Source organism: Gossypium hirsutum, chromosome D13 (assembly GCF_007990345.1).
Source record: "Gossypium hirsutum isolate 1008001.06 chromosome D13, Gossypium_hirsutum_v2.1, whole genome shotgun sequence".
In the NCBI taxonomy this organism is placed as follows: Eukaryota; Viridiplantae; Streptophyta; class Magnoliopsida; order Malvales; family Malvaceae; genus Gossypium; species Gossypium hirsutum.
The window spans coordinates 61,937,882-61,952,828 of record NC_053449.1 but is presented as its reverse complement, the minus strand read 5'-3'; the positions used below and the strand labels follow the sequence as shown (position 1 = coordinate 61,952,828).

The 14,947-nt window shown below is 28.6% G+C and overlaps 1 protein-coding gene across 3 annotated transcripts; it reads left to right on the top strand.

The window, feature by feature from the left end:
- The first annotated feature begins 6,228 nt into the window (after nt 1–6,228).
- Nucleotides 6,229–14,303, top strand: LOC107942044 (probable 2-oxoglutarate-dependent dioxygenase AOP1). Of its 3 annotated transcripts, XM_041109488.1 has the most exons (4): nt 6,229–6,681; nt 7,027–7,345; nt 7,709–7,982; nt 14,102–14,303. In XM_041109488.1, the coding sequence occupies exons 1-3, from the start codon at nt 6,299–6,301 to the stop codon at nt 7,979–7,981; spliced, it is 975 nt and encodes a 324-aa protein (XP_040965422.1). In that variant the 5' UTR covers nt 6,229–6,298; the 3' UTR covers nt 7,982; nt 14,102–14,303. The 3 variants fall into 3 exon arrangements, with proteins under 3 accessions (XP_040965422.1, XP_040965421.1, XP_016731177.2); XM_041109487.1 differs by lacking the exon at nt 7,709–7,982 and having other exon boundaries at nt 13,828–14,303; XM_016875688.2 differs by lacking the exons at nt 6,229–6,681; nt 7,027–7,345; nt 7,709–7,982 and adding exons at nt 12,228–13,006; nt 13,111–13,429 and having other exon boundaries at nt 13,828–14,303.
- Nucleotides 14,304–14,947: the final 644 nt, after the last annotated feature.

The window sequence follows — 14,947 nt, the reverse complement described above, 5'->3', positions numbered from 1 at the left end:
AAATTTCATTATAAGGTAATGTTTTGCGTTTAGGTGACCCAAGAAATCGTGCTCTAACTCACTAGGTTTCGATTTTTCTCATCAAACCTAAACAGCGAAATGTCTTCCTAAATTTCAAAATATAAAATTTCAATAAAATTCAAGACAAGCTTATTCTCTAAATTTCAAATATCGCATCCTAACTTACGGGATGTAATATTTCGTTACTTTGGTATAAGTGGGTCTGTAATCTTTTTTAATTTGCTCAAATGACTTTTGTAAATTTCCATTAATAAAATGATTGTATTTTTAATTTTTTTTCGAAATTTCAACTTTTGGCATTTAGACATCTATTAATCGATTAGGTACCAATTTTGGGGCGCATCGAGGGTGCTAACTCTTCCTCGTGTGTAACCGACTCCCAGACTCGATTTCTTAAAACATCGTAGACCAAAATAATTGTTTTAATAAAATCGAAATATTTTTTTAAAACTACTATTACAAGGTGATTCGATCACACCTAAACAAAAAGGATTGGTGGCGACTCCATTTTCGTTTTCACAATTTAAGTCGACCCCGTTTTATAAAAAAAAAGGTTTCGCTAATTCCCAAATTGATTTGGATTGGTAGTACAACATAGATGCTTATATGACTCTTTAAGAGAGAATTTGTTGACTAACGTCCACTTCCAAGAAATATCATCCATTCCGAACCCCTCAATGGTGGATTGCAAGCTTGTATTCAATCTACCACCTTTCTAGGGAGTACTCTATTTTTACATTTTAAAAGTAAACATAAAATGGTGTAATATAAACAAAGATGTTAGAGTTGCAATATAAATAAACGTAAAATCAAAAGTGTTCTGATATTATAATTGCAGAAAATTAAAAATTTCATATTAAATTTTAGTGTTTAATTTATTAATGGTTAGTGCTTGCCTCATATTTACATCTCATATTGAATCAAATTTAAAGTCTCGTTTTATCCCATTCTGTGTAAATTTTATTTATCAGATAATTTAAAATATGAGTTTTTGATCTTTTCAAATCAGATTTGATGTCATTGAGATAAGTATGTTTTCTCTATTAGTTTTTATTTCTTCTTTATTCTAAAACTCTCATTTATTATAAAAATAATTAGCTACCACTCATTTACGTTTCTTTTTATCCATAATTGTATCTAAGGAAAAAGCATTTTTAATTTTAATTACTTTATAATTAAATATGATTAATTTTAATATTTTATTTAAAAAATATAGTATAGATTCAAACTTAGCTGAAATCAGATAAGACTAAATTTATTGTCGATTAATTTTCTTTTGACCAGTGCACACCTCCCTCAGTTGAATTCATCGTTATTGTTTTTTTTTTTGGTGAACAATTAATTTTATTTTGACCACTGCACAGCTCTTGCAATTTTATTCATCAATGTTTTTTTTTTTGAATTATAAAAAAAAATCAAAGTCTTAATGGTAAGATAATTAGTGCAACTCAAATTTAGATCATATTTGATACGGTGAACGCTCTAACTATAGGGTCACCACACGGGTTCTCAATGTTATTGTTATTATTTCTTGCAAGTTGTTATATTCATGTGAAATAAAGTCTAATATTTATTACATAAAACCAAATATATTAAAATATTCTAAATCTGAAACGTCACGATTTCTTTTCTCATTAATAAATCCTACACATGAGAGGAAAATCAAAGAGTAAGACTTTCTCAATTGGAGGCCGGATCCCAACTATTAATTTAATGAAATTATAAATTTATCATTTTTAAAGTAACTAAAACGAAATTTAAATTTAAAGAGATTAAAATGTTGCCATAAGAAAAAAGATATTAAGGCTTTGTTTGATTTCGGGAAACATACATTGTTTTTGTTTTCATTTTCAATTCTTTTGAAAAATTGAAAAATATTCAAGAAAATGTGATTGGTTGAGAATGAAAATATGTGAAAATTGGAAATTAATAAAACCTATTTTTATTATTTTCACCAAAAATATTTTGTAAAAATGAAAATTATGAAAACAAAAGTTTTTAACTTGTTCAAATTCATATAAACGTAAACATATTTTTTTCAATAAATTTTCAAATATTAAATTTGATATATTAATTCAAAATTATATAATTTTATTTACCAGGTTCCCATTACAGAAACTACCTAACAACTTTTCATGTTTTGTTTATTATTATTATTCACTAAACAAGTTTTTCAATTTTTAAAAATAGAAAACGACAATTATTTTCTAAAAATGAAAAGAGAAAATCTATTCTAAGTATTAGTCTCTAAACTCTTAAATTAAAGAAAAATACGGTTAAAACACATTTGAATCCACATACTTCTTATTGTTTCATAGCTACACCGTTAAATGAACTAAGACTCAATTAATTAAAAAAATAATTTTTTTATTATATTATAAAATTAATTCAAAAATCAAATTTAAGAATAATTAAATTTGATTTTTATTTTAAATATCATATCGTAAGGACTAGAATTTCGTGGTAATGATATCAACATGTTTTCTTGTAGCAGATTTTTGTTTACTTGGACTATATTAAAATTTGGTTTTCTTGACTATCTATGATAAATAATGAAATAATTGACTTATTTATTTTTCAAATTAATATGTGATCAAAATCATTTAAAAAAATAGATAAATTGATCACGAGAATCAGTAATTTATTTGATTTGATTATACATTGTAAATTTTGTATGAAGTATCGTATAAAGTTTCCCTCTTTACGTAAGCTCCATGTGAAGCTAATATTTTAATATTTGTTAGGTAAAATTATTACTTATATCTTTTACTAAATAAGTGTTGAATTATTTAAAAAAAATTGAATCGTGGAGTGCTTTGGAAGTTGATTTGCATAAAATCTAACAATTACATTAAATTAAGTTTTCGTATTACTTATAAATTCAATTAAAGTTGACGTATGATTTTAAAATTAAAGAGTGGGAAGAATAATTTTATGCTACACTCCCTTTATTAGTATTGAAATTAAAACCAAAGGTGAAGCTCGCTCAGTTTAAACTTGTGCAAGTCAGTCGATTTGAAGCATCAATCTCATTTCCAGTTAAAATTATAAAACACTCAAATAAACAACGAAACAAAAACATTCGTCATTTGAACCAATTACTAATAAATAATTAAGAATATATCACCACCAAACTTTAAATTAAGCTGATAATAGCTAAAATTGCAGTCATACGCATTACCTTGCATATAAACCAATGCAAATTTAACGCTCACAAGTTGGTTAGTTCAACAATCAATACCAATGAGAAGATTCCTCAATGACCACGGTCTAGCTTTTCTATTCAACAACTATTCCAAAACAACACCTGAACTAAATTCAATGACAAGAGGGTTTTCACATTCCATCCCAAGCCAATATACATTTCCAAGATAGTTTTAATAGCCCATGACTTTGCTATTTCAGACTCACCCGCAATTATCGGCCTAGAAAATAAAGAACGAGCCACATCTTCCTTGTCTTTTAACACCTCACCACATCCAACTTCGTCCTCCTTAACTACACCTTTGTGCAAGTATTTTTGTTTTAATAAATTAAATAACTTAAGAATGTTTTTAGTGAAATGTTCGGGAAAATGAATAATTGTTTTATGAAATTCAGTTCAAAGAATTTCATTATTGTACCCTATTTGTTTTAATAAAATTTCTTTTAGCCGAAAAAAGAAAAGGAAAGATTAGATATTTGACAAAGGAAATTAGAGTGTTAAAAGTGCATTTATTGATTAAGGATTAAACTGGAGATGGTAGTGAAATGGGAGAGGAATTAAGGTGAAACTTACCGTAAAGTTATAAGGGCATTAATGGGAAATAAACCATGAAGTAATGGCTAAGAAAATTGGTGGGGCTTTGAATATGTTAAGGCTAGGTGTCATCACTTACTTAAAGGTGGCATGAAAACAAGTTGCCGAAACATCCCTCCCATGCAAGATTAATATTTAGTTATAAAAATATATCAATATTTTTTAATATTTTGTTATCTTTTAAAGTGTAAAAACGAATCATGTGGGCGAGTCAAGTTCTCTTGGTTATTGTATTTTTAAATCATCTAAACATGGACGAAGATAAAGGGTATGTTAGTATACTCTTAAAACAATTTTTTAATTTTGTCCCTATATCTAAAAGTTGAATAATCAAAACCCAAGTTTGTTTTTAAAACACAAAATGAGTCATTTGGACTCAAGCTCAAGCTTGTGCTAAGATCTGCTTGGACACCAACATTGAAAAACGTAGAAAAACGATAAACACATAATATTTATGCAGTTTGTTTCTTCTATGTCTATGGGAACTTGGTTAGAGAATATTTTATCTTAATATTTTGCATAACAAGTGTTTTCAAGCTTTAACATTAATGGATTTAGATTTCTTACCTTTGTATCTAAGATTTAGACACTTCCCCTTTAAGTTTTCCTTTCGAAAATAAACTTATGACACTAAGTCACACACTTAATTATTACTCAATGAACAAGAATAAGTTCTCTCAATTTAGTACATAACTTATAAAAGTCATCCCAATATATATGTAATATATCATTTACAACCAATCTTGTGTCGAAACAAGTAGGATAATATGTACAAAGAATATCTTCAAATAGCTCAATATATTCTTCTTAGTTTAATCCATTATATCCAAGATATATGAGTACGTATAATTCAAATATCATGGATGAATGAAAATCATCCAAAATAATAACAGAAATCTTAGCGGAATTAATTTTATTATCAAAATTTACCAACTTACGTATGACAACCAATTGGTACTAATCCAAAAACTGCTATAAGTAATACTAAAAAACTGAGTCAACATTTTTAATTGATAAAATTTGAATATTCAACCTCTTCAAGTCTTAATATACTACTAAGCACTGTATCATTTTATTTTTGGACCAGTGGGCGCCTCTGGTTTTGCTTGGTTAATTGTCATTTTATTTTTTAATGTTTTATTCTAATAGATATTATACTTACTAACTATTTTGTAAGGTTAAAGTTGACAAATATCCTATAAGGATATGGTGAAATATTAAAAAAAATATTTAAAAAAAAAAGAGATTTTTCAAGACTACTTGTGGAAAAAAAATTGTTATTATACCAAATATTCACCCTATTACAAATAGAAATTTATGCAGAGTTTTTTACACTCCATAAGTGGATTGAGGGTTTGACAAGTGTATTATCGGGTATAGTAAAAAAAAAACTTAAATATATAAATAAATGTGACACTTGTTACACATTCAATTTACTCGTGGAATTTAAAAAATCACATAGGTAATGTATCAAATAATTACATTTAAAAATATGTTAATTTATTTATATTTAAATAATAAAAAATATAATGACCTATATAAAATTATTAATTATTAAATAAAATTTATATATATTAAAATATTAAAAGATATGAATGGATTTAAATACATTCACATTTTTCCATTATAACCAACACGTTTTATTTTAGCTAACCTTGTCTGTGTTTTTGTGCCTACGAGACTATAAACATGAATGACTTATACTTATTTATTTATGTTGAAGGGATTTTATGAAGTTGTGAATTCATGTCATTTTTATCCCTTTTCAATAGGAACATGACAAATCAGATTTTTTCTCTTAACTTTTAGCATTTTTAGTTGGATTTGAACTTTTTCAGGAGCAAAAAGCTAAAAATCAGATTTATTATGCTCCTATTGAAAATGTATAGAGATGACATAAAATCGTAGTTTCATACAATACTTTCTCTTTATTTCTGTTTCATATTGTGAAATGTGAAAATTAAATCATGAATTGGAAAAAGAATAAGATTAATTTGACCAATTGATCAAGAATCAACAAGTTTGATTTCTTTTGCAATTACAAGTTATTTGATTTAATGCACAGGTTGTTATTCTGTCCATTAGAAATGAAATTAAAAAAATTAGCATGCGTTTATTTTTTAATTAAATTTTATACAATACAAGTTTTTAATGGATGAAATGAAATTTGATTCTTCAACTTTATTTTGCTTTGTATAATCTTATTTATAGTTAGGTTAATATGTTGATTGATTTGATACCCTATATAAAATAGTATTATTTGAATTCAACCCTTAATATCTATTTTATATTTTATATTTTATATTCAGTAGCGTACAAAGTTTCCTGCGCTTGGATAATCAAATTAAAAAATTGGGAAGTTAATTTACAAGCTATAAATAGACCTAAATCTCTACGTAAAGAAAACCAAGTTAATTAACAAGCTAATTTAGTTCAAGGTTAAACCTTTCCTTGAGAGTATAAAAAAAAATTAAGAACATGGGTGTCACTATCAATGCTGAGATTGAGTTTCCAGCCATTGAGTTTCGTTCATCAGATTTGAAGCGAGGAACCGATGGATGGCGCCATTTGTGCAAAAAGGTTCAAGAGGCTTGTGAGAAATTCGGTTGTTTTGAGGTGGTGTATGATACGATATCGACGAAAGTTCGAGAAGAGACTTTTGGGTTGATGAAAGAATTGGTTGAGGTCCCGGTGGAACGGAAACAAAAGAACACTAGTCCCATGCCTTACCATGGCTGGGTTGGACCATGCGAGCAAGTTTCTTTGTTGTATGAAGGCTTCGGAATTGGAAATGCCTCCAACTATGATTGTGTTAAAAGTTTTACTCAACTTATGTGGCCTGAAGGTCACCCACACTTTTGGTAACAATAATTCTTCGACTTTTCTAATTTTACGGGTTGGGTTGGTTTTGATAATTTCTAGTTTGAGTTGAGTTGAGTGAGTTCTAAGTTATTGAATTTTTATAATTAAATCAAGTAGAGTTTGAATTCAGATTAATCAAATAAATTTTTTTTATTTAGAATTGACAATATCTATTTTTAAATATTAGATGTTCATAATATGATAAGGAATTATAAGTACTGGTATTATATGAATCATTAAGTTAAATTTTAGGTTGTCGACTAAATCATAGTGGAGTGTCAAAAGATTGGTGATAAAATTTTAAATCTTACAAATCATATAAATTATTTGATTTTTTTTCTCAGCGACACTATATATACCATGGGAACACAAATGGAGGAGCTAAACAAGTTAATCTGGTTAATGCTAATTGATAGCTATGGATTAGGAGATGACTCACTGAAGTTGAACTACACAACATTGGTGCGGATGATGAAATACATGGCTCCTCCACCAGGGGAGTATGAGAGAGGACTTTTTGCTCATACTGATAAACCAGTCAGTACACTTATTTGTGAGGATCAAGTTTCAGGATTGGAAATTGAGGTCAACGACGGCCAATGGATCAAGTTGACCAATCTATCTCCTTCTTCTTTTGTTTTTGTAGTTGGAGATCCTCTCAAGGTATGTTTCTATATATGATTAATATTCAATTTTAATTTAATAAAAACTTAAATTATATGATCTATATGAATAAAACATGAAATATAACAAAATTTTATACGATAATTAAGTTCAAATATTTTACAATTTAGAATTACTTTATTAATGAGAGAAAATTTTATTTTTTAAACAGTAAAATAAGTTATATATAGATAATGTGAACAATTACCATAAACTATTTAGTAATATTTTGAAATTAAATCTCGAGTTTAAATTTTGAATAACTTGTTTACCATGCTCATAATATATTTTAGATTATTGATGTTGAATGTGAATACTTATCATAAAATTTATACTTATTGATGTTGATTTTGGAAATTGAAGGCATGGAGTAATGGGAGGTTGAAATCAGTAAATCACAGAGTGATGATGAGCGGAGACAAAGATCGATACTCTATAGCAGCCTTTGTCATTCCAAATGAGGGTACTATAATCAGGACACCCGAAGAGCTTATAGATGACCAACATCCTCGGCTTTTCAAGGACTTCGATTTCATGGATTTCTTCCTTTTTGCCTTTTCCGACCCAGCAAAGCACATCGACAACGGGGAGTTGCTCCATGTCTTTGCTGGCCTCTCACCACCAGTTTCCAATTAAAATCATGCCCATATCGACAAGTAAAATCCAGTAAAATCAATGTTACAAATAATAAACTGAGTTCTATACTCGAGATTTGCGTTCTTGTATTGTACTACTATGTTATGGTTAGTAATAATTTTATAATTGTATTGTACCAAAGGTTACTAAATATTGTACAATTGAGTCTATTTATATGTACTTTTCGATTAATTAATTATATAGAAATTATAATAACACGTGTCAATATCCCGACATTATTTATAGTAAATAACATTATAAAATTCTCCATAATTATCACGAAATTCTCACCAAAATTAATATGCGACTACATCTTATCACTCTAAGATACGGTCCTTGCTGATTAACGTGTCTGAATCAGGGTTACAAAGGCCTTTTAAATAGGCTTAGATTAGAGGTCTAATCACACTAAAATAACTCTAAAGTAATCGAAGTCCAACTGGGAAAAGAAATCTTGCTTGGAGTCTAAATCGTGGTTGCCTAATAGGAGAACACGTCGTGACGTGTCGTCTCTCCTCGTCAAGACGTCGATGCCGCATCTGCCTGGAATTTTCACCGCGTCGTGATGTCAGGCCTGTTTTGGCCCTTCTTCAGTTGCTCGCTGAATCTCATCTAAGGTGTTTGCAAAGTGTCCGATAAATGCGAGGTACACCCAAACTATTATATACTATTGAAAAAAAAACTTTATTATGTATTAAGCACTTAGTTGAGTTGGTGTCACAAGTTAACTGGGTACCAACTCAACTAGATAATGACAAAAAATTCGTACTTTATAATGTAAATTGTATTATTTTGAGGATATTTTTTCCAGCTTATATCTTTTTATATAGAAAAATACACACATATAATAAAGTTTGAACCTAAAATTTTATAGTTTTCAACATTCATATTTTACCATTAAACCAAAACTTTATTTTTAATTTATATATTTTTGATAAATTTATTTATTACATAAATTCATTTCTACCATAATAACTAATCTCAGTTACAATTATTATGAATAAATTATGGAGTTTGCCGAGAAAAAAAGAAAATAAGTGAGCCATCATAATATATGAATGGTCATGAGTCCCTTTGCTAGTATTGTATTGTAGGGCTAGAAATTGAAACCAAATATGGAGAGAGTTACGGAAATTGATTGGGGTTATTCATCGTGGCGCTAACTATAGTTGACTGAATTTCAGTTTGAAGATATTTTCACAAGCAAAGTAATGGTATGGAGTGTGTTTTAGCAAAAATTGATATATCGAGATTTTTTTAAAAGTTTGATGATGAATTTTGTTTAATTCATTATAGCTCTAGTTGTCTAGAGAATTTTATTTTTATTCTTTCAAAACTATTTTTGAAAGAAATTAAATGAGACGACTTATCCAACTCACCAACACCTATATTCTCTTCTAGCTGACGTCATCATATTTGGTTTTCATAGTTATCTACGAGACGACATATGGATTGAAGTATATCTTTTTCATATTATGGAAATATAGAAACTAACATAATTTGGATTAACGGTGAAGTGTGGTGTTTTTAATTTATTTTTTGTTTCACACTAGTGTCGTTACAGTATCTAATTTTATCGTCACTATTATTTTTACACCGCCAATTTAAATTCACCCTAAAAATTTTAGAATAAATTAGGAGAATAAATAAGTTGTTTGGTTTAATACGTTATATAACCGATTTTTACTTTTTATATTTTTGACCACTGCACTTTCCTGGTTAATATTATGTGTTACCATATTTGTTCTATTAGATACAAGGAAAACGAAAGGTCTAATATTTTTAACGGGAAATTTCCTCAAAAAACTATTTATTACAGAAAATTTTGGGCTTAATATTTTCCAATATTTGTGTTGAATTAGTAAATATGAATCGTCATAATTTTGATGTGGTTTTAGGGAAGTTGGAATATTGCAACTAGCAATAAAGAAAATGCTTTATCTTCAATTGCACCAGCTACATTAAATTTCCATCCACCTAAGACTAGATTGTTAATTAAAATAATCTATTAAAATTTTTCATTAATAGTTTCCGTCATTACCTATATTGATTATTAAAATAAATTAAAAGATCAATCGGATGGTGACATATGACATTTTTGGTTTAATCTAATATTCTTCTAAAAATATCAAAAATATAATATTAAAATTGATATAAAATTATAAAAAAACTATAAAAACTTATAAATATTATAAAATATAAAAAAGTCCAATCAATTCTAAATTACAACATCAATCAAACTTATTTAAAATGTTTAAAATTTAAAAAAAAGCGTATTAAAATCTTAAAAGAACAAAAAAATTATAAAAATACTAAAATCAATACAAATTTATAAAAATTATAAAAAAAATCATAACATCTTGAATTGGACCGGTTGGCCCGAAATCGATAAGGGTATCGGTCGAGGAAAGTTATTAGACTAGTTGAATTGGGAATCGGAGGATTAAAATTTTTTTGTATTTTTAATATTTTTATCAAATCAAAATTTTATTATCCAATTATTAGCATATGTCAGAATGAAATATTCTAACCAAGGTTTTCAAAATTGGACTAGTGATCAAACCATCAAGCCATCGGTTTGTCAGTTCGGTTGATCCGTCAAGTTCAATTAAATAAAATATTCAAAAAATAAAAAATCGATTCAACTGTTCGGTTCCCATGTCAACCGCTCTAATGGTTTTCTTCGAATCAATACCCTTATTGATTTTGGTTTAATCTGTCCAACTGATTAATCCTGTCTAGTTTAATTTTTATATTATTTTTTTATAATTTTTATAGGTTTATATCAATTTTAATATATTTTTATTGTTTTGATGGTTTTTATATAATTTTAATACTTTTTTTTATAAAATTTTAAAGATTTTTTTATAATTTATTAGAATCTTATATTTTTTTATAATATTTATAAGTTTATATTAATTTTCATATATTTTTATTATTTTGATATTTAATAATTCTTATATTTTTTGATAATTCTTTTTTCTGATTTATATATATATATATTATAATTCTCTAATGAGTTTTGATCATTTTAATGAAAAAATATTAAATTAAACCATAAATTACCACGTGTTATTATCTGATTGATTTTTCAATTTATTGTAACACTCAACGTAGTCAATAACAAAAACCGTTGACGGAGGACTTAATTGATTATATTAATTAATAAGAAAAACTTAATTAAATACAAATTTAAAACACAAGCTTAACTGATTTTTTTTTTGCAATTTCTTAAAGACTTTTTTAACATACAAACCTTAAAATTATTTCCACACAAATTTAAAATATGTCGTTTTGTTGGAAATAATTAAAATGATTTCCACGTAAAATTAATTTATTTTCGCACTGGTACAAGGACAAAAATGTGTATTTCTTTTAAATGTATATAGAAATACATTTGTCTTTACTTGAATAAAAATTTCCACATGCCAAAATGGAATTTAGTACCACGTAAATATCAACATTTCACATTATACATCAAACCAAAACTAGATTTATCGTCTTGAATTTATAAATTTGAACCCTCGTCGTTTTTCCTTTTAAATGGAAATATTTCTTTTCTTCAATAAATGGAGGAGGTGAGCAGTCAACATCTATATTTATTTACTCTACACAGGAGAGAAAAATAATCTCGTTATAGATTTGGTCATATTTATTTTTTGTGACATAATACTTAAAATTATTCATAGCCTCTTCAAAAATTATAAACAGGAAGATAATGTACTTCAGCACATTCGAACTTACGTCCTTGACAATAATACCCATATTAATCAAACTAAAATTCAATCGACAAGTTCTAGAAAAGTTAAATTACGACAACTTGTAAATTTAAAATCAATACCATTATATTATACATTTATTTAAAATATTAAATAGAGTTTTAAATTTTCTTAAAAAAAAAAGTAGAGTTTTAAATTTATTCTCCATTTCAAATAAATAAATAAAATAAAATCAAAGTTGGAATCACAATTTCATGCATTGGTTATATGTATCGGTTCAATATAAGGGATTGGATCGATAGATCCGTAAATTGATTAAAACTTTTTTTTATATATATATTTTTAATTTTTATAATCCAAGTAATTAAATAAAAAATGAATGGTTTGATTGACTGAGCCACGAATAAGATTTTGAAAACTATGGTGCCTGTCTTGCAGAGCATGGCATTGCAGGGCGAGAATTTGATATAAAAAATGGACAGCGGATAGAGTAGACATCCATGAGGTGGTTCTTTCGTCATTTTAAGTATGAAACTGTTTTCTTCTAGCTGGCTTTGTTTACTTTGACTATATTTAGTTTTCTTGAGTAGACAAAAAATGAATGGAATTATTTCTTTATTTTTGGTACAGTGGAAATATGAAAATTTAGATGTGAAAAAGATAAATAAAACTTAGTATTATTTCCATTTTTTTAATCCATGAAGTTTGAATTCAATCTCTTTTTTTATATGTTTTAAGCAGCGTATAAAGTTTGCTTTGACCAGAGCCGCCCCTTCGTTTTGCTTGGATATTTCACTTTGCCCCGCCACCATTGAGAAAAACTATAAATAGAGGTAAATCCCTACCCAAAGAGAAACCAAGTTAGTTTACAAGCTGATTTAGTTTAAGAAAACATTTCCTTAGAGCATAAAAGAAAAGTTACGAACATGCCGGGTGTCAATCCTGAAATTGAGTTCCCAGCCATTGAGTTTCGTTTATCGGATTTGAAGCGAGGAACTGAAGGATGGAACCGTTTGTGCAAGAGGGTTCAAGAGGCTTGTGAGACTTTCGGTTGTTTCGAGGTGGTATATGAAAAGGTATCGACTAAACTCCGAGAGGATGCGTTTGGGTTGATGAAAGAAATGGTTGAGCTCCCAGTGGAGACGAAACAGAAGAATAATAGTCCCATGCCTTACCATGGTTGGGTTGGACCATGCAAGCAGGTTTCTGTGTTGTATGAAGGCTTTGGAGTTGGAGATGCCTCCAACTATGACTCTGTTAAAAGTTTTGCTCAACTTATGTGGCCTAATGGTCACCCACACTTTTCGTAAGAAAAATCCTTTTACCTTCCTAATTCTGTGGGTTGGGTTGTTCTCTAATGAGTGAGTTTGAATTATTGACTTTTTTTTTATTTTGATATTGTGTTTTCAGTGACACTATTCATACCCTAGGGACGCAAATGGAGGAGTTGAACAAGTTAATTTGGTTAATGTTAATTGATAGTTATGGATTAGGGGATGACTCATTGAAGATGAACTACACAACGTTGGTGCGGATGATGAAATATATGGCCCCTCCACCAGGAGAGTATGAAAGAGGACTCTTTGCTCATACTGATAAACCAGTAAGCACACTCATTTGTGAGGATCAAATTTCAGGACTGGAAATTGAGGTCAATGATGGTCAATGGATCAAGCTAACTAATTTATCTCCTTCTTCCTTTGTATTTGTGGTTGGAGATCCCCTCAAGGTATATATATATTTATTATTTAATTTATTCAAAATTTAACATAAATAATCTATGTGAATAAAACATAAGGGTTAGAATTAAGTTAGAATGAATTTTTGCCTTTTTCTTGGGGCGGGGCTTGTCCCATGGCATTGTTTGCAAGTCCCGAGTTTGATTAAGTCTTGGATAAAAATCATGGACAACTCTTCTTCTTGCTCTTCAATTAGATTAAAAAGTTTTAACGTGAATAATGATCATAAAATACTTTATGATATTAACATAAGATTTTGGGTTCAAAATTTTGAATAACCCTTTTACCTTGCTCATGATAAAAAAAAATACAGAGAAATTAATTTATTGATGTTGAAAGTGAAGATTTATCAGAAAATACTTATTGATATTGATTTTAAAAATTGAAGGCTTGGAGCAATGGGAGATTGAAATCAGTGAATCACAGAGTGATGATGAGCGGAGACAAAGATCGATACTCTATAGCAGCTTTCGTCATTCCAAATGAGGGTACTATAATCAAGACACCCAAAGAGTTTATAGATGACCAACATCCTCGGCTTTTCAAGGACTTAGATTTCATGGAGTTCTTCCTTTATGCCTTTTCCGATCCTGCAAGGCACATCGACAACGGGGAGTTGCTCCATGTCTTTGCTGGCCTCTCACCACCAGTTTCCAATTAAAATCATGCTCATATAGACAAGTAAAAGTTTGGTTTTGGTTTTAAATTAATGTTACAAATAATAAATTGAGTCCTATACTCGAGATCTACGTTCTCGAACTGTATTACCATGTTATATTTTGTTATAATTGTGTACTACTAAATCTACTATGTTGAGTAATGTTGGTTTTATGAAATCAATAAGATTGCAGTTCATGGACTGAACAAGACGCCTACTCATTGAACTTCAAGATTTGAAGCCATGCATGCATTGATGTTTGAATTTGAGAGCTAATTACACAACTTTATTATTATAAAATAATTGATTGAGTTACGAGTCAAGAATTGAGTGATATTAATTTTATTAATTTTTTTTAAGAAAAATGCTGGTTATTATTAAAAGGATAGCACCAAAACATAAATTAATAACAAAATTCATAAATCCCAAATTAAACACCTTTCTAACTAAAAATCCCTAAAACAAAACAATCCAAGGCCCTATCAGCCTAAAAGCTCTTATCGTAAACTTAATCCTACATTTTTCTAAGGCCCTAAGACAATGCCGCAGCCAGCCACCAAAACTTGTTGGTCACTCTCCCTCATTTCTCTTTTTAAGCTATCATTTCCGATGTTCTAACCCACCTTTCTAGAACTTTGTTTCTCAAGGCATCCCAGTTATGGCCAAGTTCTCTTCACCCATTCGATTTCGTTTACCAATCTACCCATATTGAAATGCATTTACCCAATTCTTACCGTTCTTTTTTAGCATCTACCTCCCTAACCCACTCACTTCCCTAACCGTTCTTCCTTTTCGCTGAAGTTTCTTACTTATTGCGCAGCAACCCTCTACAATCCTCTGCCATAGCAGC